Source organism: Kogia breviceps, chromosome 18 (assembly GCF_026419965.1).
Source record: "Kogia breviceps isolate mKogBre1 chromosome 18, mKogBre1 haplotype 1, whole genome shotgun sequence".
Classification (NCBI taxonomy): domain Eukaryota; kingdom Metazoa; phylum Chordata; class Mammalia; order Artiodactyla; family Physeteridae; genus Kogia; species Kogia breviceps.
The window spans coordinates 8,629,687-8,656,104 of record NC_081327.1 but is presented as its reverse complement, the minus strand read 5'-3'; the positions used below and the strand labels follow the sequence as shown (position 1 = coordinate 8,656,104).

Sequence of the window (26,418 nt, the reverse complement as noted above, 5' to 3'; positions counted from 1 at the left end):
GAGGATTGTCCCGCTGACCCTGGGTTTTATCCACAGTAGGGAAAGTTTGATACGGTCGATTTGAAAACCCTTTGGGAGAGTGGGAACTTCAAGAGTCATTTCAAGCTCCGTGCCCTCCTCTCCAAGGCGGTGCCCAGGTTCCCCGGAGTCTCTAGGTCCATACTCCGGGTGACACTGGCTCTTTTGCCCAGCGCGGCTCTAAGGCAACCGCACTCTCAGCAAACACCCCCCTTCTACAGCCGCTGCCCCGGCAACAGCCGGGGGCGGGCCCGGGAATCAGGTGTTGGATCTCGGTCTCCGCCCACTCCTCACCACTCCCCGCCCCCCGGCCCCAAATCACCGCTCTTGGGGGAGGGGGGCTCTGCCTCCGGGTACCTGAATCCCTCTGCGGGGTGGCGCTGGGGCTGGGGGAGGAGGGCGGCGGCTCCCGATTCTGCCCTCGGACCCCCAGAGCCGGCTGCCCTTGCGTGACCGGACCCTTCGCCCCCCATGCCCTGCCTCCCACACGATGCCGAGCTGTCCACCCTGGGGGCTGCCACTGCTGCTCTCGCTGTGGGAGCCGCTGCTCCGGAGGGCGGAGGTGAGAACCCGAGGAGCTAAGGAGCTCAAGGCTTGGCGGGATGTCTGGGGCCGGCTTTTAAGGCTTATCCCACTGGGAAGATTGTTTTAAGACCTCCCCGCCTCCTTCCCGTAAATTTCCTGAAGGTTTTCAGTTCCCCACAGCCACTCCCCTGGTGGTTTCTAGGCATCCCTCAAGACTAAGAAGAGGTTTCTAAGCCACCCAAGACTCCTGAGCAAAACAGGACAGCTCCTCCAAGTCCCTCTAGAGTGTTTCTGACCCTCAGGAACCACGCTGCCTGGGAGCAGGGGTCAGCGCGGGGCGGGGTTGGGGGGGTCCTCCCTTCTCTCTTTTTGTAGGCAGGCTCTGAGGGGCACACGGCGGGAGAGCTGTACCAGCGTTGGGAACGGTACCGCAGGGAGTGCCAGGCGACACTGGAGGCTGCGGCGCCCCCAGCAGGTGTGACAGGGGTGGAGATCTGGGGGCAAGAGAAGGGCTGCGGCTGAGAGGGGTGGGCTTGAGGCCGGCCTAGGACTGACCCGCGGGGCCTGAGAGAGAAGTCTGTGTTAAATGTGGGCTGCGTGGGAGAGGCCTGAGATGAACCTTGAAAGGGGAGGGGTCTTGGGCGGGGCCTACACTAGGTGGGTGGGACCTAAAGTGGACCGCCAAGAGGGAGTTTGGGGTGGAGCCTAGGGAGGGCCTTGCAGAGTGGGAAGCATCTGCGGCGGGAACTTGCTTGGTGGGAGGAGCCCAGAGCGGGGCTCGGGAGGTGGGCGGGGCCTTGGGGTCTGAGGGGAGGAGCTGTGACGGAGCAGGGACCCGATCACTCCAGGTGGGCGGGGCTGGGGCAGGGCTTGTGTGTGGAAGGCGGAGAATCATTGGGCGAGAGATACAGAAGGTCCACCCGACATCTGGCCCCCACGCCCACCCCAGGCCTCGCCTGTAACGGGTCCTTTGATATGTACGTCTGCTGGGACCACACTGCACCCAATGCCACTGCCCGTGCGTCCTGCCCCTGGTACCTGCCCTGGAACCGCCACGGTGAGCTGCCTCGTGGACACCGGGCCCTCCCCTGACACAAACAGCTCTCTTCTAACCCTGGCCCCAGACACCACTGCCCCGCAGCAATCCTGCTCCTCTTTGTCTGGCTGGGTGTCTCCTGTCTGTCCACCCCTGGCTGGGTCACCACATAATGCCCCTTCTCTGTCTCTGTATCTGTCTGAGGACCACCAGGTTCTTATTTTCTCTCCTTTTCATGAGTCTGTTTCTGCATATCTTGGTCTTCCTTGCCTAACTAGCTGTGTGACCTAGGGTAGTTTATTTAATTTCTTTACGCCTCACTTTCCTCGTTTGTAAAATGATGTTTATGATAGTACCAAGTTCACAGGCTTGCTATGAATATTAAATTAATTGATACGTGTAAAATGCTACATAAGGGTTTATCATCATCATATCACTAGATCTCTCTCTGCCTTCATCTCACAATTTGTCTTTCTGCCTCCATCTCTGTGCCTCTGATCCCCTCCCTTGTTTCCCCACAGTGGCTGCAGGCTTTGTCCTCCGCCATTGTGGCAGTGATGGCCAATGGGGACCTTGGAGAGACCATTCTCAGTGTGAGAACCCAGAGAAGAATGGGGTTTTTCAGGTACGAAGAGTTGAGGGATTCAGGGTAGGATGTCCAGACATAGGCAGAAAGCAGCCTCAGACAGAGCCTCAAACCCCTTGTACTGTTCAGGACTCTGGGTTCCAAGTGATAGAAATTCAGTTCCTTGTTTGAAGGAGAAAGAAAAAGAATATATTGGCGTCTGTGATTGAAAGGTATAAGGCTACAGCTTCAGGCACAGCTGGATCTGGGTGCTAAAATGATGTGGTTGGGAATCTCACCATATTATTCCTCTGTTTTTCTGTATGATGGTGTCCTCTTTTCTGTGGGGTGGAAAAGGTAGCTCCCGCTGGCATCAGGCTCACATTCCACCTACCAAGCAACAGTGTAGGAAGACTGAGCTTTTTTCTCAATAGCTCTAATTTTATGTCCCAGGACTGACTGTCATTGGCCTGATTTGGGTCATATAACTGCTTTCGACTAATCGGTGTGTGTGTGTGTGTGTGTGTGTGTGTGTGTGTGTGTGTGTGTGTGGTGTAGTGTTAGATAGAATGCTTTGGCTGGTCACATGCCCAGCCTTGGAGCTGAGGGGCGGAGTGCCCCACTCAGACAATGGTAGGTGGATCCCCAAAAGAACACTGGGGTGTGGGGTAGGAACAAAGAGCAGATATCTCTCCAGCACCTTTATGGCCCTAGGGGAAGAACTGAGCTCTACTTCTGTGTCCTCTTGCCCCACCCCCAGGACCAAAGGCTGAGCTTGGAGCGGCTGCAGGTTGTGTACACCGTGGGCTACTCCCTGTCCCTTGCCACACTGCTGCTCGCCTTGCTCATCTTGAGTTTCTTCAGGTGGGACCCCCAGCCCTGAGCGGAGGCAGCAGAGACTGGGCTTCAGTTTTCCCAGTAAGATAGGGTACTCAGGCTCCACCGGAAACAAGCATTCAATGGTGGTTATGTGGGATGGGCTGGGGGGTAGTTTAAGGGACTCTGTGTGGCCAAGGACAGGTCCCCAGACTGCTTTCCAAATCCCCCAGGCGGGGCCTCCCTGGTGGCGCAGTGGTTGAGAGTCCGCCTGCCGATGCAGGGGACACGGGTTCGTGCCCCGGTCCGGGAAGATCCCACGTGCCGCGGAGCGGCTGGGCCCGTGAGCCATGGCCGCTGGGCCTGCGCGTGCGGAGCCTGTGCTCCGCAACGGGAGAGGCCACAACTGTGAGAGGCCCGCGTACCGCAAAACAAAACAAAACAAAACAAATCCCCCAGGCGGCTGCGCTGCACTCGCAACTACATCCACATCAACCTGTTCACGTCTTTCATGCTGCGGGCAGCAGCCATCCTCACCCGAGACCGTCTGCTTCCTCCACACGGCCCCTACCCAGCGGATCAGGCTCCTATGCTGTGGAACCCGGTGAGCACCCTCTCTCGCTTTCTCAAATTGGGATTCTCTCTCCTCTGGTGAGGCCAGAGGGTTCCCATTCCATTTACTACCTCCTACCCTATCGACAGTTAATCTCTCTTGACCCTTCCAACACAAATGGAGAGGGACCCTCACAACTCGGCCTCCCCCATCATTGAACTCTCCCACCCCATCACCTCCTCTATTGGAATTTTCCATTCCGTTCTCTCAGTATCTCACCCATCCTTGGACTTTCGCACCAATGAAAGAATCCCCTGCTAGAGGTGAGACGGTGGCAGGGTGGGAGAAACTGGCTAGTGGGGGGATTTGGTAGATACCAATTTGTTCCTGGGAGACAAGGTGGGAGACTCAAGTCTAGGGACAGCGGGGAGAAAACCTATTAAGTTGGGCCATACCAATTGTTAAAAAGCCAAGGGGTGGGAGAGTCCATATGCTGGTGGGACATGAGAGAAACCTTTTGAGAGGTGGAGTAGTTGAGTGGAATTCTTAGAAGGAGATGGGGTGGGAGAGGCCATATTTGGGGGGATCTGGGGGGAACTCTGATAGCAAGATGTAGGACACCAATTGTTAAAGAGGTTAGAGTGGGAGAGTTCATATAGGGAAAGAGAATAGGGCGAGAGAAACCAATTCTATATCATCCTTTGGTGATATAGAATGAGAGGAGAACATTTGATGTCAAGAGACGACAAGAGATGGGGGTGGAGGGGGCCCTGACTGCCGCTTCCTCTTGTCTGGCCGCCCACTAGGCCCTAGCTGCCTGTCGCACGGCCCAGATCTTGACCCAGTACTGCGTGGGTGCCAACTACACGTGGCTGCTGGTGGAGGGCATCTACCTGCACAGCCTCCTGGTGCTTGTGGGAGGCTCCGAGGAGGGTCACTTCCGCTGCTACATGCTCCTCGGCTGGGGTGAGCCCCGACCCTGTCCCCTGCCCAGCCCAGCGCGCCTCCCCTCCCCCCAGCTACCCTGCTGGTCTACCTCAGGAGGTCTCCTCTCCTCTCCAGGCTTCTGCCTCCCCTTGCCGGCGGGGGAATTCCTCGGGTCTTGGGCCTGGCGGGGCCCGTGCGCGCTCTGACAGCTGCGGCGGGGTGGGGGGCGGGGGCTGGGTCTGCACAGGGGTCCCCGCGCTTTTCGTCATTCCTTGGGTGATCGTCAGGTACCTGTACGAGAACACGCAGTGAGTCGCGGGTCTGGGGCGGGGCTTGGGAGGTGGGCGGAGCTTTGAGGGAGGCGGGAGGGGTGCGATGGAAACGTGGGGAGGTTCTAATTGCACCTAGGGACCTGGGTGGGGTCTAAAGGAACAGGTCGCTTAGAAAGTTGGGTTGCAGGACTACGGGAAAGGGAGGGATGAGGGCTGGGCCTAACTAGTAGCGGGCGGGGCTTTAAGGAAATGTGGGTGTGGCGTTAAGGAAGGTGGGCGGGGCCTTGTGAGTTTAAGTGCTTAATTCGGCGAGCCTACGGTTTTCTGTCCCTTAGCTCTACTCACCCTCCTCCAGGTGCTGGGAGCGGAACGATATCAAGGGCATTTGGTGGATTATAAGGACCCCTATCCTGCTAACCATCTTGGTACGGCCGGCCCCACCTCTTTCAGGCTGGTGTCAGGGATTTCCTATCCTGAGAAGCCGGGGCGGTGGGGGGTAGGGCTGAGAGGGGGGGAACTGGCTCAGTCTCTCTCTCTCTCTTCCCCCGCAGATTAATTTTCTCATCTTTATCCGCATCCTTGGCATCCTCGCGTCAAAGCTGAGGACGCAACAGATGCGCTGCCCGGACTACCGACTGAGGTGAAGGAGGGCGGTGGGGACGGAGGGGAAGGTGGTTGGGTTCAAGATGGGGGACCCGGGGCCGCGGGACCACTGCCACCCTCTACCCCCAGGCTGGCTCGCTCCACGCTGACGCTGGTGCCCCTGCTGGGCGTCCACGAGGTGGTGTTTGCTCCCGTGACTGAGGAACAGGCCCGGGGTGCCCTGCGCTTGGCCAAGCTCAGCTTTGAGATCTTCCTCAGTTCTTTCCAGGTGCTTAAGCAGGGTGCAGGAGCTACACCCTTTGACTTGGGGTCCTCCTACTCAGGGGGGCACGAGGGTTACAGTCATCCTCTGGCGCAGCCACAGAATGGGGTGTGAAGATAGGATTGTGTTCTTTCATTCTACACAATATACTGAGCTAGCGCCGTCCCCGGGCTGGGGAAGCAGCAGAGAGGAGACAGGAGACCAGGCAGCCCCAGCAGTACTGCCTCCTGGTTAAGATAGAGGGCTTTGAGGCCAGCCAGGGCTGGGGGCAAATTTGGGTTGTCACTCCCAGCTCTGTGGCCTTCACCTCAGGGCCAGGGCAAGGGTGAGGCATCTGAAGTACCTGAAGCGCAAATTTTAAGGAAGTGCTCCCCGAAGTTGAAGGCCCACCCTGCCCGTGCTTGCCCTACCCTAGCCTCCACCCTGCTTTTTACCTTGTTGGGCCTCAGTTTTCTCATCTCTAAAGTGGGGACAATACTTGTCTCACTTCATAAGGCTGTTCGTTCATTACATTCGGCAAAACTTTCTTGAACACTTGCTATGTACCAAGCACTCTTCCAGGCTTACTAGGGGGATACAGCCAAGAACCAAATGGTGCCTGCCCTCTAGTGGGAGAGACAGATGCTAAAGATAAGTAAAATATACAGAATGTCAGATGGTGAGACGGGCCTAAAGGAGGGGGGAAAGAAAGCAAGAAAACAGAGATGAGGAACCCACAAAGAAGGATGGGGTTATAGACAGGGGGGTCAGGGAAGGCCTTGCTGAAAAGACACTGGAGCAGAGACCCAAAGATGAGGGAACAAGCCAGGAAGATATTTGGGGAAAATGTTCCAGAAAGAGAAATGCAAAGTGCAAGATCCCTGAGGTGGGAGAGAGTACCCATCATGACGGAAGAAGGTCAGCATGCCTCAGCAGCGGGAGCCAGTGAGAGCAAGTGGGGGATAGGACAGAGGTGAGAGACCTGGGAAGATCCTTGAGCCAAGCGAGGACTTTGGCTTTTCCTCTGACTGAGGTGGGAGCCAGGAGGGAAGAGGGACGTGATCAGAGTTAGATATTAAAAGGATAGTGGAAAGTGACAAGAAATATCTTAATAATTACACATAAAATAATTGTCTTGCATTAATATATCAATTACTTTCTTAATTATAAATATACTTTATATTTATTTAAATTTATATGTAAAATATGTATAAACTTATATAAATATAAAACTAATTCTTTATTAAAGTTTATAAATAGGGAATTCCCTGGCGGTCCAGTGGTTAGGACTCCGTGCCTTCACTGACGAGGGCCTGGGTTCGATCCCTGGTTGGGGAACTAAGATCCCGCAAGCCGCACAGTGTGGCTAAATAAATAAATAAATAAAACCATGTAGTAAGTTATGATAAAATTCAGAAAAAGGATTAACTATGTGCCACGCACTAGAGCTTCTTGCATATTAATAATACCTCAATTCTCACGACCACCACTGTATTATTACTCCATTTTCCAGAGGAAGAAACTGAGTCACAGAGGGGTTAAGCAGCTTACCCAAGTGGGGAAGAAAGTGGGGAAGCGGTGATCACATCCAAGCCGGCTACCTCCGGGGTCACTTGTTCTTAACCTCCAGCCCTGAGAGCTCAGCAAACTGGCGAGGGCAACGGGGGGATTCGGGAGCCAGGGAGAAGGTGACTTGCGATAGTGTAGGACCAGGGTGGCGGCAGGCGAGGTGGTTTGGGGCCGGGAAGGAGTCAGAGCTCATTAAGGGGTGTTTATAACCCTGCCCCTGCCCCCAATTTAACCCCGCACCTCCTCTGGCAGGGCTTTCTGGTCAGCGTCCTCTACTGCTTCATCAACAAGGAGGTAGGGAGAGCCCCGGCCCGCCGCCCGCGCCCTCTGCCGGCCGCGCAGGGAATGGCGCGCCCCGCGCTGCCTCTGAGCGCCGCTGTCCCGTTGCAGGTGCAGTCGGAGATCCGGCGGGGCTGGCACCGCTGCCGCCTGCGCCACAGACTCGGCGAAGAGCCGTGCCAACCCCCCGAGCGCGCCTTCCGGACCCTGCCCTCGGGTTCCGGCCCCGGCCAGGTCGCCGCCGGCCGCGCTGTGTGCTCGAGGACACTCCCAGGTCCTGGGGGTGAGGCCAGCCATGTCTTAGAAAGTTACTGCTAGGCAGCGGGATTCTTGGGTCCATTCAGTTAGCACGTATTTATTGAGCGCTTGCTGTGTACCAGGCCTGGTGTGGAGAGCGCTGGGGAAATGGGGCGGCGCGGGGGCGAGGGGCGGAGGGGAAGGAGACAGAAGACAAGGTCCCTGATCTCCTAGAGATCACAACGGAGTGGGGGAAACAGACCGTGAGGATAAACCAAGTTATATATACGCCGTGGAACGGCTTATAAAGAAAAGTTAGAAGGGGGCCTAGTGTGGCCTGGGGCATCTCTGAGGAAGCGACATTCAAGCCATGCCTGAAAGAGGTGAAGGAGACACCTTTGGAAAGAATTGGCGGCGAGATTCTAGGCAGAAGGAAGAGCATCTGGGGCGGGAAGGAGCTTGGCGGTGCCTGAGGAACAGAGAGGAGGCCTGCGTGTCCGGAGTGGGACGAATCAGAGCCAACGGATGGAGAGAGAAGTGGGCGGCGGCAGAAAAGTGGGAATTTTATTTCAGGTGCACTGAAGATTCTTTGGAGCGGCTCCTAATGGAGTGGGCTACGTTTTGAAAACAGATCTCTCTGTCTGCCCTCCGGGCCAACAGATTATTAGGGGCAAGGGTGGCAGCTGGGAGCCCAGGGAGGAGGCTGATGCAGGTGGGAGGTGATGTTGGCTGGACCAGGGTAGTGGCCACATAGGGTGTGAAACAGATTCTAGAGCTGGGTTTTTTTTTTGTTTTTTTTGTGGTTTTTTTGGTGGTACACGGGCCTCTCACTGCTGTGGCCTCTCCCGTTGCGGAGCACAGGCTCCGGACGCGCAGGCTCAGCGGCCATGGCTCACAGGCCTAGCTGCTCCGCGGCATGTGGGATCTTCCCGGACCGGGGCACGAACCCGTGTCCCCTGCATCCGCAGGCAGATTCTCAACCACTGCGCCACCAGGGAAGCCCTAGAGCTGTTTTAAAGGTAGAACTGAGAGGATTTGCCGAGGAAGGAGAGAAACCAGGGAAGACTTCTCGCTTGGGGCTGGAGAGAGGAAAGAGGGAGATGGGGTTCAGGGTGGGGAGAACCAAGAGTGCTCTTTGGACATGTTAAGCTGGGAATAAGCGTCTGGAGCTCACAGGAGAGGTCAGAGTGAGAGATAGAAATGTGAGTGGCACTGGGGTGCAGAGAGGAGGATTCTGTGTGTAGATATCAACATGGGCAATTCAGGGCAGGTGTCAGAGCTGAAACCTACATCCAGGGAGGCCAAGACCACTGCCAGCTGGAGAGTGTGGACACACATGCATACCCTTCTTGATGGCTCCTGGGAACTAGGAGAGTTAGGAGGAAAGCCAGCAGTCTCACTGTGGCTGGACCACCTGTACACATGCAAGACGCTCACTCCTAAATTCCTCCCCCACATAGACACACACTTAGATCCAGTTAGTACTTGGGTGTTGTCCATTCTTTTCCGTGGGGGTCCCCAGCTCCCTGGACAGATATGGCCCATAGTCGCTGAACTCAGAGTCCTTTCAAGCATGTGGTCCTGCTGGGCCCCTCTTGTGGGTTCTGGGAAGGTGGGGGCCCTAGGGCTGGGCCCTTGTAAATAAAGCCTGAGAAACAGTTGTTTTTTGTGGGGATGGGGCGGGGGGCAGGAAAATCTTCTCGGCCAGGCCATAAGGGAAATGACAGAGGCAGGCTGTGTGGCCGGATGCCGGTGGTGGCCTTGCACTCACTGGAGAGCAGTACTGCTCAACTTCAGCCACGTGTTGCCAAGAGATCATGGACACCATGCTGCCACCGTCCTCCATGCCTAAGAGAACATTCCCAGCTGGGAACATTCATGTGATCTCCTGTTATTTAAACTATTTACAATGTGTACGATTAAAAATTGTGTGTGTGCCAAACATTTTCTGAGAGCTGCTTCTCCAGAAAGGTAGTGTAGGAATAATAAAGCTGCAGGAAGCAGCCTAGTTCAAATCTTAGTTTTTGGCTACTGATTAGCTGTGTGACTTGGGGAAAATTCCTAACCTCTCTGTGCCTAAGTTTCACTTCTGGAAAATGGGAATAATGATGGTACCAACATCCTAGGGTTGCCTGAGATTCCAATGAGTAACTCTTAGGATACTGCCTGGTGCATGGAGCACACTTGGCCAGTTTGCCTAGTGCTTTTCCCGCAACCTTTGTTTTCACTTTCACTCACTGTAACAGAAGAGGGGATTAGAGACCATTTGGGCAGTGGGTTGGGTAAAGAGATGAGGAAATTCAGATTGATGCCAGGCAGGGGTGTCCTAGGCTAGAATCTTTGCTGCCAGCCTGCAAGGCAGGGAAAGGAATTCCTATTTCCTGGGGAGAACAGGAGGGATGTGGGGAAGGGTTTTGAACTGTGACCCCGGAGCTTGTGCTGTCCCAGGTCCTGCACAAGAACCAAATCCTGGGGGTAAGTTTCCTGCAGCAGCATCATTCCCCACACGGTTATGGCTCCATCCTGCTCCCCGACAGTCATGAGGGCCTGGCTCCCTGGGTTTGAACTTGGCTCCATTGTTTCCTGAGCGATCCTGGGCAACTCGCTTACCTTCTCTGGGCCTTGGCTGTCTCATCTGTAAGATGGGGTGCCTCTAGCATCTACCCCCCAGATGGTTGTTCAAATTAGATGTGAACCACTCAGTAAACATAAGCCTTTATAACCTCACAGCCGTTGCCCTGCGTGTGTCAGGCCTCCTGCTGTAGGGTCCTCAGCTCTGTCGCTAATGGGATCATGGCTGCGCCTTCCACAGCTCAGTGTGTCAGACGACTCATTCGACCCTGACATCAGACTTGCGAGCTGCACCAGCCTGGCACTTGGCCCTATCTGGAGAACACAGATAGAGATGCAGAGACAGAAAAGAGAGAGCAGGCGGGGGCGGGCGGGGGGGGCGGGAGCATGATGTGTGCACGTCAGAGCGAGACAGGGATTTTTCTGAATCCACCCACAATAAGTAAGGTCTCCCTTTCCCAGCTCTATCTCCTTACATGTGTCAGAGAATTTCTCTCAAGGGTAATTAAGCTGTGATTTGAGGGCTGCAGAGTTCAGGGGTTAAGCCACAGGCTCAGGAGCAGGGTGGGTTTGAATCGCGGCATCACCACTTCCTGGCTGGATACCCCTGGGGAGGCGCCATCACCTTTGTGCCCCAGTCCCTGCCTCCGGAATTGGAAGTAATAAATCACAGTGCCTGCTCAGAGCTGTTAGGAAGTCTGAACAGTGCAGAGTGTAGGGCCTGGCAACCTCAAAGGTCAGGTGTCAGCTACAAATGCTGTTGGTATTGAGTACTAACTGCTTTAACTGCAGCTCCTTCTCCTGTCAGTGAGGGCAGGTTGGGGGCTCTTCTGGGCACTGCTGTGTCCCCAGCATTGCAACACAGGGCTGGGCACAGAGAAGGCACTTGGGGGATTGTCTGACTGAACAAATGGAAAAAAAAAAAAAACTGGTGGCGCAGTGGTTGAGAGTCCGCCTGCCGATGCAGCGGACACGGGTTTGTGCCCCGGTCCGGGAGGATCCCGCGTGCCACGGAGCGGCTGGGCCCGTGAGCCATGGCTGCTGAGCCTGCGCGTCCGGAGCCTGTGCTCCGCAACGGGAGAAGCCACAACAGTGAGAGCCCCGCGTACCGCAAAAAAAAAAAAAAGAAAAAGACAAAGAAATTTTGAGTGAGACCGACTTACTGAGAGGTGGGGAGAAGGAAGAGAAAGAGAAAGTGACGAGAAGCGAGAACAAGTTAAAGCACAAAAGGCAGCAAAAGCTCCCTCTGCCCAACCAGTTCACTTCGCAGAGGGGGAAAGTCAGGCCTCTTCACCTGCTCAGAGAGGTCCCAACCCCCGGGCCTGGCCCCATGCCCGGCTGCCCCCCTCCTGGGTCTGCCCCACTCTCTAGGCCCTATGAACAGACAGAGGCCACTAGAAAAAACACATGACTTTATTATTCCCAGCACAAAGGGCAAGTCTTCGCAAAACGAGGGGGCAAGTTCTGACGGCAGGGAGGAGGCCCCTACTTGCCGGCGATGAGCGGGTTCCGCAGGACCACAATGACCGAGTCCCCGCGCAGGAACATTTTTGAGATGTAGCGGTCCTTGTTGACTGGCTTGGACTTCTTCTTGCCCTTGCCACTCTTGGGGACTTCGGTCCACATCTCCTTCACGTTCTCCAGCACCATGTTGCAGTGCCTGGTGGGCAGAGGGCGGCATCAGGAATGAGAGGGAGCCTGCTGACCCCCTCCTCTGTGCAGCACTGCCTCTTCCTCCATCAGCGAGGCATGGGGGAAGGTGCAGGCCCGGGACCAGGATGGCCGGGGCTCCAAGGCCACCTCTGCAAGTCCTCAGCTTGAAGCTTGGGCAAAGGACTTCACTCCTCTGTGCCTCAGTTTCCTCCTCTCTATAATGGAGACATTCATGGTGCCTACCTCCTAGGGCTGTTGTGAAGATTAAATGAATCAATACAGTATTCTTGTTAAGTACTTAGAACAGGGCCTGGCACAGGATAAAGGCAAATGAAATGGTGCTGCTTGTGCTTTTTAACTCCAAGTACTTCTGGTGGCATAAGCAAAGGTACAACTTCTCTTTGGAGAACCAGAGGTCCCTGGGGCCTGAGGCCAGTACGTGACGCCTCCACTCCAGTCCTGCTTTTTGTCCCTGTCCTCAGGGTGCTGGGTGGGCACGTGTGACGACAGTATGGATGAGCTCAGTCAACAAATGCTTGCAATGAATACAGCAATGAATAAAAGAGATAATATCCCTATCCTCATGGGCTCTGCAGTCTAGTGATGGGAGAAGAACACTAAACAAGTAAACAAAGACACCCGTAATATACGTCAGGTGGTAGCAAGTGCTATGAAGAAAAATTAAAGCAAGGTAAAGGGATAGGAGGATACAGGGAAATATTTCCAAGCATAAGAAAGATGAGGGGGCTTCCCTGGTGGCGCAGTGGTTAAGAATCCGCCTGCCGATGCAGGGAACATGGGTTCGAGCCATGGTCCGGGAAGATCCCACATGCCACGGAGCAACTAAGCCTGGGCTCCACAACTACTGAAGCCTCCGCACCTAGAGCCCGTGCTCCGCAACAAGAGAAGGCACTGCGGTGAGAAGCCCATGCAGCGCAACGCAGAGTAGCAACGAAGACCCAACGTAGCCAAAAATAATAAATAAATAAAATAAGTAAAGTTATTTAAAAAAAAAGAAAGACGAGGAAGCTCATGAGGAGAATATGAGGAAGCTCTGTGCCTTGCTCTGCAGTAACCTCCAGGAGATACTGTTGAGTGAAAAATGCAAGGGAGGGAACAGGATGCATGGAAAGCAATCTTCTGTAGGAAAAAAGTGGGTAGGAAAAACATACATTCCACCACTGGTTGTGCAATACTAAATCCTTGAAATACACCTAAAGACTGGTGGCAGTGGGGTGACCTAGGTAGACTGGAGACAAACCAGATGGAAACTTTTCATTGGACTGTTATTACTGTTTTGGAAATCATGTGAATATATTACCAATTCAGAGAAAATAAGTCAAAAAAAAGGTACTTGGGCTTCCCTGGTGGCACAGTGGTTGAGAGTCCGCCTGCCGATGCAGGGGACACGGGTTCGTGCCCCGGTCCGGGAGGATCCCACATGCCGCGGAGCGGCTGGGCCCGTGAGCCACGGCCGCTGAGCCTGCGCGTCCGGAGCCTGTGCTCCACAACGGGAGAGGCCACAACACTGAGAGGCCCGCGTATTGCAAAAACAAAACAAAACAAAAAACAAAAACAAAAACAAAAAAGGAAGTAGCATACCAATATGGGAACATTTCCAAGGTATATTGTTAAGTGAAAAAAGCAAGGTCTAAAATGGCGTGGCATGCCATTAGTAGTGACTTCAAAATAAATAAAAAGCACCCTCCTGTACCTACGTGTATGATGTTCTGTGCAAGTAATCCTCCTGGAGGAGACCTGAGAAATTAGCCATGATGGGGTCCCTGGGGAGGGCACCTGGGGCGTGCAGAGGGAAGACTTGCTCTTCATTGGGTGCCTTTTGTATTTTTCAAATTTTGCATCCATCGCTCACTCAAGAAAGTAACATAATTAAGTAAATGAAGTGCTTACGAATGCCTTAGCTAACTTGCAGTGATGTCCTCAGACCACTGATTTGTGTGAAAAAACAAGATGCAACAGAATCACATGGATGATTCTATCTTAAAAACAATTTTACGATATTATGACAGATCAATTATGCCTCAATAAAGCGGTTAACTACCACCACAAAGGAGTCTCTGGGTGAATCAAACATGGCAGGACGCATACTAGGGTGGTAGGCTGGGTGGGGAGAGGGATGAGAGGATGATATGGGGGCAGAGGAGGAAGCCAGGGGAAAAGGAAAGAGTTAACTTTAAAAAAATTATATATATATATCCACCACCTATTGAGCACGTACCATACAGGCACTCACCAGGCCTCTTTAAACACTTTCTAAGCATTAACCCATCAATCCTCCATGCATCTCACCCCCAGGAGGCAAACACTAGTTTACTAGTTCTCTCCAGCTTCTAGAGCAGGAAACTGAGCCCAGTGGGATTGAAGTGACTCACCCAAGGTCAGAGTCTGGAAGTGGCAGAGCCTGTGTTCGAATCCAGACCTCTCTACCTCCTGTACCCGGCACTTCCTGTTGTTCTCATTCTCATTCTACTCGAGGGGAAACTAACGCTGAGCGAAAGACTCGTTCATGGTCACATAAAAGCTAGTGGCAAAAGCATTCCAGGAGTAAGTTTCATCACACCACCATGAGAAAGCACTTCCCAAATGCAAACTAAAGGCTGCAGGTCATATGTTTACTGAGCATTTATTATGTGTTAGGTACTGAGCCAAGTGCTCTTCATACATAATATCATTTAAGCCTCACAACTGTTCTGAGGGGTATTACTGTGATGCATATTTCACAGATAAGGAAACTGAGGCCCAGAGAGGAAAAATCATTTGCTGCTCCCTATGGCTGAAACACTCAGACCCTAGCTTGCACCTTCATTTTATTCATATCTGTCCACCTTTGCCTCTTCCTTTGAGGCCTCCTATATTATCTACCTAAGACAGCACCCCCTTCCCAGTACTTCAAACTCTTACCTGGCTTCACTTTTCTGCATAGAATTTATCATCACTTGTCTTTATGACATTATTTACGTGTTTGCTGTCGGCTTCCCTGCCTACAGCATAAGCTCCCTGAGTATAGGAAGCATGTTTGTTTCCATCATTGCTGTATCTCTGGAGCCTAAAACAGTACCTGACCCAGGTGGACGCTCTCATTATGCAATAACTGCAAAAAAACTGATTAAGAGCTCTGTGTGCCAAATGCTCGACTTCTAATCACTTACTACGTTTCGCATATATTAAGTGACTGAATCTTTGCAACCACCATGATTACTGCCACTGTACAGACGAGATAAAGTCATTTGCGAAAGGTCACATGGCTGTTAAGAGGCAGAGCTGGGACATGAATCCAGGAAGACTGGCTCCCAAGTACACGACCATAACCACTGTGCTTCACAGCTGGAGGGACAACGACAGACCACCACATCTTGAGGTCCTGAGAGGCTTCTGCCCTGGGCCTCGGACTGGAGCTGGGACTGCTTCTCCAGGCCTGGAAAGAACACCTCCCCATACCCAGGCGTTTACCTGTCGAAGGCCTTCACACGGCCCAGGAGCTTCTTGTTGTTGCGGCAGTTGATGAGCACTTGGGTGTTGTTCTTGACCGACTGGGTGAGCACGGACAGTGGCCCTGTGTTAAACTCCTCCTCCTCCCGCTTCTGCAGCTCCTCTGGGGTCATCTCACTCTTGGGCTTGTTGAGGAGGCTCCTAAGTGGGCAAGTATGGAACCCACAGGTGAGAGGGCCCAGAGCTGGAGCCTGGGTGGTCACGGCCTCTGGCTCGGTGTCTCCCTCACACACCCACCCTCCTGCTCGGTCCTCTCTCGGCATCTCCACTTGGATGCCTAATAGACATTTCCACCCTTCATGTCCTAGGCTGAACTCCAGATCCCCCAATACCCCCAACTTATACTATACTATCCACAGCCTTCCTCATCTCCATCAATGGCAACTCCATCCTTCTAGTTCTTTGAGCAAAAACTCAAAGTTGACTCACGTCAACTTGACTCTTCTTTCCTTCTCTCACATCCTATATTCAATCTGTCAGCAAATCCTGTCATCTGCCGCTAAAATATATCGGAATCTGTCCATTTCTTACCATGGCTTAAACCTCCATCATCATCTCTCTCCTACTGGTCTCCCTGCCTCCATCCATGCTCCCCAACAGTTTGCTCTCTACAAAGCAGTCTCAGGGATGGTGCCAAGACTCAAGTCATATATCATCTCACTCTTCAAAACCCTCTCATGGTCTTCCCTGGTGGCGCAGTGGTTAAGAATCGCCTGCCAATGCCGGGGACACGGGTTCGAGCCCTAGTCTGGGAAGATCCCACATGCAGTGGAACTAAGCCCGTGCGCCACAACTACTGCGCCTGCGCTCTAGAGCCCGCGAGCCACAACTACTGAAGCCGGCGCGCCTAGAGCCCGTGCTCCACAACAAGAGAAGCGACCGCAATGAGAAGCCCACACACCGCCATGAAGAGTAGCCCCCGCTCGCCGCAACTAGAGAAAGCCCATGCGCAGCAACAAACACTCAACGCAGCCAAAAATAAATAAATAAAAATAAATAAATTTATATTAAAAAATAGATATTAGGCAAACTTCTTCTTGGGTCCCTGCATTTGCTTTTCCCTCTGCCTGGATACCTCCTCAGATAGCTCTGTGGTTCACTCTCTCACTTTCTTCAGGTTTTTGCTCAAGTGTTGCCTCCTTTATGTGTCCGGTCTCTCAAAAGTGGCGTTCTACATTGTTTCACCCTGCTCTACTGTTTCTTTATTCATAGTCCCGGTCACCTAACACACCACATACTTTACCTGTTTATTACCAGTACGTTTACTGCCTGCCTCTTCCCAACCCATAAGATGCATAAGGGGATTTTCTTCCTTGGGGGAGTGGGCTAATTCACTGATAGAGCCTATGTGTCTAAAACAGCCTGATATAGGAGCACTCAATAAATAACTGTTGAATGAATACGTAAGGAAGATCATTCCCGTAACTTGTTATCCGTAAAAATCGGGAATGTAGTTGAAAAGCCAACCATCTCCAGCTCAAATTATCCGTATAAGCCCCTTATCTAAGATCGTTTTTCCTACAAGTCCGTATTCCCCTCTTCCAGGTTCTTTATTCATAAAAGCGCTTCCCCTTAAAATTCATTTCAGTAAGATTCATTATTTGGGAAAGCCCAACCCGTTATGAGATAAAGCTGTCCCTCCTCCCGAAGTCAGAATCCGTCAAAGGCCCCACGTCCGTTCTCAAACGCATCAGTAGAAAAGCACGCCACTTTACCCCTAAAATGTTTGCCTCCACCCCCGGCTCTGCCCATCCCCTTCCACCGGTAAGTGGCCAAATTTACACCCTCAACCCCACTCCCGCCACCTAAGCCTAGCCCGGCCTCACATGTTGGCGATGGTGGTGGCCGCACGCTCAAGTCACTACCGTCACCTCCGCGTTGCTTCAGCCTTCCGCAGAGAGCTACACATAGGCGGGACTTCCGCTTCCTGCGGCCCACTTCCGTGGGCGCCTGCGCAAACCCAACCAGCGGATGGGGGCGTGGCCAGTTGCCATAGCGATTTCCGCCAGCCCTTCGCGGCTGTGGGATAAAAGTTTCACGTGGTGATTCCAGTCCATTCAGGACAGTACGGGGTGGATGTTCACGACAATGGAGAGGAAAAGAAAGCGGGACTGATTCAAACCATTTTGTTGTAGAACCGCACAGGTTGAAGGAAGGAAAGGACAAGCTATTTCCACATGCCCGCCCGCCCTGCCTTTGGGGGAGCGGCCTCCGCGAAGCCAATCCGCTCCTCGCTTCCGGGATGGACACCTCCCCTTTTCCTTCGGGGACCGTTCATTTAAGTGTCTATTGATCTTTTGACTAGGGGTAACCAATCCTTTGCCTACATCCGGGAGGGGCGGGGACCTGCGCCCGGCAGGTCGAATGTTTTCCATGATCAAACGCTTCTCATTGGCTTCCCCTCCTCCGCTGAGGCGGTGCCTACCTCTTTCGCGCTCCCTTTTGGGTTGTGCAACCCTCAGGGGAACCAACCGCCAAAGCTCCGGGGAGACAGGGAGGCGTGTCCTCAGAACGAAAGTCCCATTGGCTTTATTGCCCGCGGAAGGGTGGGATGGTGCAGCCGCTCTTGTTGCTCATTGGTCCGGTGATTACACGGGGTGGGACTTGGCTGGGCCTAAACTCTATCCGCTGTCCCAGACCGGTTTCAGGGCAAAGCTGCCATGCGTTCCGGGGGCCGCGGGCGGCCCCGGCTACGGCTCGGGGAACGCGGCCTTTTGGAGCCACCCTCACCGCCCAAGCGCCGCCTGCTACCTCGGGCGCAGCTGTTGCCTCTGCTGCTGCTGGCTCTGGCGGTGGCCTCGGTGTTATACACCATTTGGAGCGGCTGGCACCGCCAGATCGAGGAGCTGCCGCTAGGCCGGGAGCTGCGGGTGAGGCCAGGAGGGGACGCGGGCACTGCGGGAGCCCTTATTCCCCGCCTCCCCTTCTTTGAGGTTTCAGGTTGACGTGACTTTATCGTATTGCCCTAGCCGCAGGTGCCGCCGTCTCCGTCTTTAGAGCGCATGCCTCTTTCCAAAGGAATGAGGCTTCGGGCTTGTTTTGTAATAGCGGTTACCCCGTAAGAGGAAGGGTCTGGAGGAGTAACACTGGGAGTTCTGGGTTCTAATCCTAAAGTCATTTATTTGGAAGAGTCCCTTACTCTCGCCGGGTGGGCTGGGCCGGATGGACTTGGGGGGACTTTCCCGAGTCTAGGATTTATCCTAGAAACCTCCGATGCTGGAGGCTGCGATTAGGAAGAGGAACTGGGGCTTCTTAGGGGCGACAGCCCCCAGGGTAGGGTTGGAATGGGTGTTGCTTTCACGCTCTGCTCTTCTCTTCCCCACCCCCTTCCCAAGGGCCCGTCGATCGGAAGTCTTCCCGAAGCCGGGGTGCGGAGGGTGGTGGGGCAACTGGACCCTCACCGCCTCTGGAACAATTATCTGCGCCCCCTGCTGGTTGTGCGGACCCCCGGCAGCCCCGGAAATCTCCAAGTCAGAAAGGTAAGGGGCCCCACTTCCAACCCGTGACCCCGCAGCCCACCAAGGAAATAGGTATTCTGCCCAAGTGGCAGAACTAGGGCTCTGGCTGGGCGTAATCTGACTCGAGTCCTATTCTGCTAACCACCAGACCACTGCTCTCTTTACTGCCCCCACCAAAATCTTACTATATGCTAAGCATCAGCAACAGCCGGATAAGGTGGGCACCAATCTGATCTTCATTGTGTAGATGGGGAAACTGAGGAGCAGAATGATTAGGCATTTTGCCCAAATCCCACAGCTAATGAATGAGATACCTAGGGTTTCAACCCAAATGGGTTGGCTCCAGAGCCGGTGTGGTAACATCTCTACATTGCCTCTCAGAAAGTATTAAGAGTCATTTGAACACTGCCTGAGTTCAAATCCACATCAGCCACCTGGAGTGTGACCTTGAACTAGTTTCTTAACTTCTCTGTGCCTCAGTTTCCTCATCTTCAAAATGGAACCATTGACGGTCCCCACTCCACAGGGTTCCTAGAACAAGGGCTTGGCACAGAGTGAGTGCTATGGAAGGGTGAGCTGTGATTAGTCTTGGCATCAAGAGATAGGGTCACTCCACACCTGGCACTTAGTAGGTACTCAGCCGAAGTGTATCAAGGGAACGATTAAACCAAAGTGAGATTTGTGAGTCAACCTGACTGCTCGGCATGGTTCGGGTCACGTGGCCCTTCTTCCGACCTTCTCCCCAGTCCCCACCCACTCTCCCACCTCTCTCTTGCCACTAGTTCTTGGAGGCCACACTGCGGACCCTGACGGCAGGCTGGCACGTAGAACTGGACCCCTTCACAGCCTCGACACCCCTGGGGCCACTGCACTTCAGCAACGTGGTGGCCACGCTGGACCCAAGGGCTGCCCGTCACCTCACCCTTGCCTGCCATTACGACTCGAAGCTCTTCCCATCTGGGTCAGCCCCCTTTGTGGGGGCCACCGATTCGGCTGTGCCTTGCGCCCTCCTACTGGAGCTGGCCCAGGCCCTGGACCTGGAGCTGGCCAGAGCCAAGGAGCAGGTGAGGAGCCGGGGTAGGGTGGGGGTGGGTGGGTAGGGACTGCCTCTACCTTGGTCCATACCAACACCATCCCGTGCTTGGTCTTGTCTTCCTCCGCTCCACAACACAGCCGCAGGGTGTTTCCACTTCCTGAATGTCAGATCCTGTCCCTTCTCCCCCACAGCTCCCACCTCACTCCACAAATAAGCCAGAGCCCTTCTCTTAGCCCATGAGGTGTGCCCTCTCACCTCTCTGGTCTCCCCTCCCGCCTCTCACCCGTCGCTCACTCCACTCTAGCCTCCCACCTCCTCCGTGTACCTCAAGCCACACAATTCACTCCTACCCCAGGCAGGCATTTGCACTTGCTCTTTGCTCTGCCTAGAATGTGATTTTCTCAGATATATTCCTGGCTGGCTGCCACCCTTCATTCAGACGTCCACTTTGATGTCACCTCCTCAAAGAGACCTTCCCAGCCACCCTAAAACAGCTCCCTGTCACTCTCCCATGCCTCATGGTGCTTTATGTTGATTTGTTTATGTCTCCCCAACTAGAATAAGCTCCAGATAGGCAGGCCCTTGGCTGCGTTTATTTCCTGCTGTATCCTCTGGGCTGAGAATATTGCCTGGCATAAAGTAGGATGTCAATAAAAATGTATGGAGGGACTTCCCTGGTGGTCCAGTGGTTAGGACTCTGCGCTTCCAATGCAGGGGCATGGGTTCGATCCCTGGTCGGGGAACGAAGAGCCCACATGCCAAAACAACAACAAAAAGATAAAAACATCAACCCTGTGGGAAAAAATTTTTTTTTAAATGTATGGAATGAATGAATGGAAACAACAGATCTCCTCACGCTCCTCCCCTGCTCAGATCCCTTCCATGGCTCAAACCCCAGTGCCCCTGTAACAAAGCCCAAGCTCCCTGGCCCTTGCTGACCCCTTGGGCCTCTACTCAAACCTCTTTGGCCCCAGTCCTGATGCATGTTGCTTCCTCACCAGGGAACACTCTCCCCTCTGCTCCGCTTTGCCAGGCCAGCTCCTACTGAGCCTCACTGCAAACATCCCTTTCCAACAGACCTGACATGTTCCCCAGGCCAGATCAGGACGCTGCTGTTCTTGGAAGCATTTGCCCTAACTGCATTTCATCATTTGTGTAATTATTTATTTGTGGGTCTCTTTGGCTACATGAACTTGAGGAATAACAATTACAATCAGAGCTAACCCTTATTTAGTTACTACGTGCCAGGCGCTGTCCTAGGACCTGGGTTCGAATCCTACCCTATGATGAGGACTGGTATTAACCCCATTTCTACATAAGGAAGCCAGTGCTTTGAGAACTTAGTAACTTACCCACGACTGCTTGGCTACTGAGCAGCCCAGCCAGGATTTGAACGCAGGCAGTCTGGCTCCGAGTCTGTACTCTTGGCCACTGTGCTCTTCGAGTGAGGAGACTTAGTTTGCCCTCGTCAGCTGTGCAGGCAGGCAGGAAATGTGTGTGCACCGAGGCTGCGGGCTGGCCCTGACCGCTGGCCCTCACAGGCAGCCCCAGTGACCTTGCAGCTGCTCTTCTTGGACGGTGAAGAGGCACTGAAGGAGTGGGGACCCAAGGACTCGCTTTACGGCTCCCGGCACCTGGCCCAGCTCATGGAGTCTGCACCCCATGGCCCCGGCTTCACCAGGATCCAGGCTATTGTAAGACCAGGCCCCACTGGGTTCCGGTGATGTGGGAAGTGGGTGACACGAGGCTGGCAGCATCCCGCCTGGCCTCTCCAGTCCTGGCCGCTCTCCCTAGGATCTCTTTATGCTTCTTGATCTCCTGGGAGCCCCCAACCCGACCTTCTACAGTCACTTTCCTCGCACGGCCCGCTGGTTCCAACGGCTGAGAAGCATCGGTAAGGAGGCAGGCACCCACCTAGGATGCTGGAGGGAGGCCAGGCACCTGTCCTCTAAGGGGTCATCCAGCCTTCCCTCTACCTCCCTAGTCTCTCTCTAAAGCACTAGGGCAGAAACACAAAAAGACCCCACAGCAGTCAAATGAAGTGATTACAGATGGGGGCTCTGGGGTCAGATAGCCCTGGGTTCAAATTCTGCCTCTCTTTCTTACCAGCTGTGTGAGCTTGGGCAAGTGGCTTCCTCTCCCTGAGCCTCGATTTCCTATCTATAAAATGGGCATGATGGTAATAATAGGGGTATCCACCTCCTTAGACTCAGAGGGATTAACTGAGACTGGGAACATAGTCGGCCTGCAGTAAGGGGTTACTAACATTCACCCTTGCTGGGATGACCAGTGCTTCACCCCCAGACCCCCTGCCCTCCTCTGATTTGTGAGCAGGGGAACCTTTGACCGTTGAGGGGCTGACCCTTGCTCTCTAATCCCCACCGCCTCCAGAGAAGCGCCTGCACCGTCTGAACCTACTGCAGTCTCATCCTTGGGAAGTGATGTACTTCCAGCCCGGGGAGCCCCCTGGCTCTGTGGAAGACGACCACATCCCCTTCCTCCGCCGAGGTACTTGCTGTGGGGAGGAGTGGTGGGCAGGGGTCCCAGGGAGCCACAGATGCGACCTGGCCCTGGCCCCTTCCCAGGTTAGGGGACTGGTGGCAAACTGCTTAACCTCTCTGTGCCTTGATTTCCTCATCTGTAAGGATGGGGGTGATAACGGCCCCCATCTCAGAGTTGTTGAGGGGATTGAATGTAAAGACCTTGGACCAGTGCCTGACGCTAGCGAGTGTTCAAGAAATGTTAGCTATTACTGGTTGTGCCTCAGTGATTGCAGTTTCTTCTAGTTCTTGGCTCTCAAGCCCTTGGCCACCCAGCATAATCACCTGAGCTTCGAAAAATGCCCAGTCACATTTCAGGCCTACTGAACCACAATCTGGGGCCTCTACATTATTTTTACAAAACTCCCAGGTGATTCGGATGCACAGCCAGGGTTGACGACATCTGGTAGAGGGGTTCAAAACATAGGTTTTAGAATTGGTAGGTCTGGGTTCTAGGATCTGCAACTTACCATTGGTTGACCTAAGGCAAATTACCGAGCCTCTCTGTGGCCCCGTTTCTTCTGGAAAAGGAAGAGATAGATACATACAGACACATATGTATGTATGTATTCTCTCTTTTTTTTTTCATTCGGCAGTTTTATTTTTAATTTTTTGAGGAACTTTCATACTGTTTTCCGTAGTGGCTACACCAAACTTATGTTATGTATTCTTAATCACAGGGTTGGGAGGATTAGATGAGATTAGATATATAAAATGCCTTCTTACACAGTGCTTGGCATATACAGTAAGTGCTAAAAACTGCTTTTTAAATTTTTATTCTATAATTTACTCATTCAACAAATATGCGTTTCTTACAATGCCTTTATGGATTCATTCACTGAATACTTCCCAAGGCAGGTACTGAGCTAGCTGTCAGGGATCCAGTGATGGGCCATAATCCACGTGGCTCCTGTCTAGCAGGGGGACAGGTATTTACCAAATCTGGACAAGCAAAGAGTGAGACACTCTGGGGACAGGAACCCGATGCAGTGCAAGGGTTAGGAGCACACACTCTGGAGACGTGTGGCCTGGGTTCAAATTCTGACTGTGCTTTTTCCTAGAGGCGAGATCTCAGGCAACTCACTCTGCCTGCCTCTGTGCCTCAGTGTCCACATCTGTAAAACGGGGGTATTCTAGTACACCTTACGGGATTATTGTAAGGAGACTCGGGCCTGGAATAGAACATAAACGTTAACGATCAGTAAAGAAGAGAAAAAGAGCCGAATAATGTACACCCAGCGAGGAAGCTCAAAGCCCTCATTCCCTTCTTCTGTCTTTCCATCATCCATTAAGTTTTGAGTTTTTCGAATTTGCGTTATGAAAATAATACACTGGATGTCTTTTTAAAACGAACGTGTTACCCTCACACACTGAAAAATCATTGCTCAGAATTCTTCAAGTGCCACAACAGAGTATCTTCTGCTGGGCAGGACGAGGCAAGGTTCCCCCGACGTGGGCCCCGGCTCCTGGGTCAGTTGGGGGCCACGCGCGAGCCTGGGCCTCCTCTCTGTCCCGCAGGGGTCCCTGTGCTTCACCTCATCTCCACACCCTTCCCCTCTGTCTGGCACACGGCCCAGGACTCGGAGGCCAACCTGCACCCCCCCACGGTACACAACCTGAGCCGCATCCTGGCCGTGTTCCTGGCTGAGTACCTGGGGCTCTAGCCTGCCCGGCGGACCCTGAGGGAGGAGCGCCCAGCAGCAGATGCGACGAGGGCACCTGGAGCCGAGGAGCTCAGGCCGGGCCTGCTCGCCGTGTGCTGGCTCGTCCTGTGGTAACACCTTTGGCTCTGCTTTTGTGCTGACTGGAGGACCCTCTTTATCTCAAGCCGCCACTCTTCAGAGACATGGAAGAGACAGACCGCTGCGGTGTCAGAGCCGAAGGAGTAAGAGCCTGGCCGCCGCCCTGAGGGAAACGCTGGGGCTGCACGTCTGCAGGGGCCAAATGCCGCTCTCCATTTTAGTCGGCAAATGGCATGTGGACCAGCAATACCCCTGACCGAATGAATTCTCTGTGGCTTCTGTTTTTTGTGGCAGTTCCTTCTCCAGAATGGCAGCCTTGCTACCGCATCAGTCCAAACCCAGCTCCCACATGGATGTGCCACGGGGAGCCCGCAGAAGATGTGCTCGTAAGCAGGGAGCAGAGGAGATGGAAACCCGGTACGTGGGAACTCCAGATTCTGCCGGATCCAATGGCCAATAAACGAGTGTTTCTGCAAAATATATCCTGTAGAACTAGCATACATAGGTGCTGCATGAAAAGGGGGGCCAAAGTGGGGTGAGACACTAAGCGAGTTCCTTCATTTGCGCAGTGTGGATTTTCAAGAAAGAGAATGCAATGTTTCCCCAAAGTATTTCACCACGGAACCCCTTTATTGGGGAGCACCTCACAGAACCATGGTACCTCAGAAGATACTTTGGGAAACATTGGGTTTTTTTTTTTTTTTTTTTTTTTTTTTTTTCTTTTATGGGATCTTCCCGGACGGGGGCACGAACCCGTGTCCCCTGCACCGGCAGGCGGACTCCCAACCACTGCGCCACCAGGGAAGCCCAAAAACATTGGGTTTTGATAGTTTGAGTGTACTTATGGTAGAAATGGGTCAGACAGATCCAGGCTCACTGTGAACTAGTTCCACCAAACCATCCTTTCCCTTTTGGCTGTGGATACAGGAGTGGGAGACGGTGTGTGTAACTGCAAACTCTAGTGATGGCCCAAGAAATGATTTCCCAGCCCTACTTTTCAGACTCAACTGGGGCGCTTACTTAAAACGCCCCGGCGGCCCAGTGGTTAGGCCTCGGCACTCTCACTGCCGGGCCCAGCTTCAACCCCTGGTCAGGGGACTAAGATCCTGCAAGCCGCACAGTGAGGCAAATAAATACATAAATAAATAAATAAAATGCAGACTCCCAGGTCCCACCTATTGAATCAGAACTTCAGGGAGGGGCTGGGACTCTGTAACAAGCACCTGAGAAAATGTGGGACATGCTGTCCTTAAGGATACAAGTTTGGCTCATTCACAGCTCCTTAGCAAACCTAAAGGGCACCTAGACAGGAAGTCCCGTGTTGGGCTCTGTACCTGCTGATTTCGTGACTTCGATGGAGGCCTGGTAGGCCACAGGGATGGCAGGCCAGGATGCAGGGTTAAAGAGTGAAGGTCAACATCAGCCTCGTAAGCCAACTCAAGGCTGGCGAGGACTCGAGGGGACTCACGGGCTGAGGGACAATTTCGGTTCTCATTTTGCAAATGAAGGTGGCCAGGGCTGAGAATTACGAACCAGTTATCAACAGAGCCCAGATTCTCACCCACAGCTGTGCTCCTATCCCCATGTCCTACCTCCCTTCCAAAAACCACCTGTGCTGGACCAACAGGTTGTTGGTCAAACGTAGCTCCTCCTGAGGCTTTTAACTGGCTGCAAGTCTGAGTGAGCTTTGGGGGGTGGGGACTAACAGCCTCTTAGAGGTGGAATTGGCAGAAGTTGAGTTCAGAAAGGAAACCGACAGGTATCAACAGCCAGGGCGGCAGGAGGGTCTCAAATCACAAAGTTAGTTCCTGTTTGTTCATGTCTTGTGTGGCAGGCACGAGGCCAAGCACTTAAGAGTGCAACAGGTCCCCTTAGCCTCACAGCCATTCCAGAAGTAGGTGAAACCATCACCTCCGCGTTAGGGGAAGCGGTGTGTTCAGTGATGTCCTTGGCCCCTTGCCTCCCTGCAGGTCATCTCGCTGAGTGTACTGCATGCCAGGTTCGGGCAAGGGGCCTGGGCACACTTTCCACTTGAATCCAGGATAAGGCTTATGAGCCCCATTTTACAGATGAGGCTGCTGATGCTTGGCAAGGTGATGTTTCCCCCAGCTCCCATCTGTCCCCCAAACTTAGGCTCCCTCAGCTTCACACTATGAAGAGGCCATGAGGTGTCTTTGGTGAGCACAACTGTTGAACATTCTAGATGCAACAGCTCACATGTCAGTCTTCTGAGGAGCTGTCAGTATTCTCATTTTTCAGGTTAAGAA

At 53.4% G+C, this 26,418-nt stretch overlaps 4 protein-coding genes across 6 annotated transcripts in view; 2 read left to right on the top strand and 2 right to left on the bottom strand.

The window, feature by feature from the left end:
• Positions 1 to 4,591, bottom strand: part of EML2 (EMAP like 2) — a 39,056-nt gene extending 34,465 nt beyond the window's left edge. Inside the window, exon 1 of the mRNA XM_067019815.1 lies at positions 4,550 to 4,591. The gene's annotated coding sequence lies outside the window, so the exon portion shown is untranslated. The remainder of the gene's footprint in view (positions 1 to 4,549) is intronic.
• Positions 318 to 9,580, top strand: GIPR (gastric inhibitory polypeptide receptor). Its single transcript, XM_059045633.2, has 13 exons — positions 318 to 580; positions 919 to 1,018; positions 1,493 to 1,600; positions 2,101 to 2,204; positions 2,905 to 3,008; positions 3,420 to 3,564; positions 4,320 to 4,479; positions 4,688 to 4,748; positions 5,068 to 5,137; positions 5,264 to 5,352; positions 5,445 to 5,583; positions 7,378 to 7,419; positions 7,516 to 9,580. Exons 1-13 carry the CDS (start codon positions 509 to 511, stop codon positions 7,720 to 7,722), a joined length of 1,401 nt encoding a protein of 466 aa, XP_058901616.1. The 5' UTR covers positions 318 to 508; the 3' UTR covers positions 7,723 to 9,580.
• On the bottom strand, positions 3,321 to 17,304 carry SNRPD2 (small nuclear ribonucleoprotein D2 polypeptide). Of its 2 annotated transcripts, XM_067019816.1 has the most exons (4): positions 17,202 to 17,304; positions 15,337 to 15,516; positions 4,550 to 4,731; positions 3,321 to 3,338 (listed from the first exon to the last, which is right to left on the bottom strand). In XM_067019816.1, coding segments are annotated over exons 1-3 (363 nt in total). In that variant the 5' UTR covers positions 17,204 to 17,304; the 3' UTR covers positions 3,321 to 3,338; position 4,550. The 2 variants fall into 2 exon arrangements, with proteins under 2 accessions (XP_066875917.1, XP_058901252.1); XM_059045269.2 differs by lacking the exons at positions 3,321 to 3,338; positions 4,550 to 4,731 and adding an exon at positions 11,608 to 11,872.
• A 661-nt stretch (positions 17,305 to 17,965) lies between these two features.
• On the top strand, positions 17,966 to 24,631 carry QPCTL (glutaminyl-peptide cyclotransferase like). Of its 2 annotated transcripts, XR_010837847.1 has the most exons (8): positions 18,012 to 18,245; positions 18,711 to 18,854; positions 19,616 to 19,897; positions 21,411 to 21,563; positions 21,664 to 21,763; positions 22,261 to 22,377; positions 23,928 to 24,294; positions 24,446 to 24,631. XR_010837847.1 is itself a non-coding variant. In XM_059045247.2 (7 exons), exons 1-7 carry the CDS (start codon positions 18,036 to 18,038, stop codon positions 24,071 to 24,073), a joined length of 1,152 nt encoding a protein of 383 aa, XP_058901230.1. In that variant the 5' UTR covers positions 17,966 to 18,035; the 3' UTR covers positions 24,074 to 24,631. The 2 variants fall into 2 exon arrangements, 1 of the variants encoding a protein (XP_058901230.1); XM_059045247.2 differs by having other exon boundaries at positions 17,966 to 18,245; positions 23,928 to 24,631.
• The last annotated feature ends 1,787 nt before the right edge of the window (positions 24,632 to 26,418 follow it).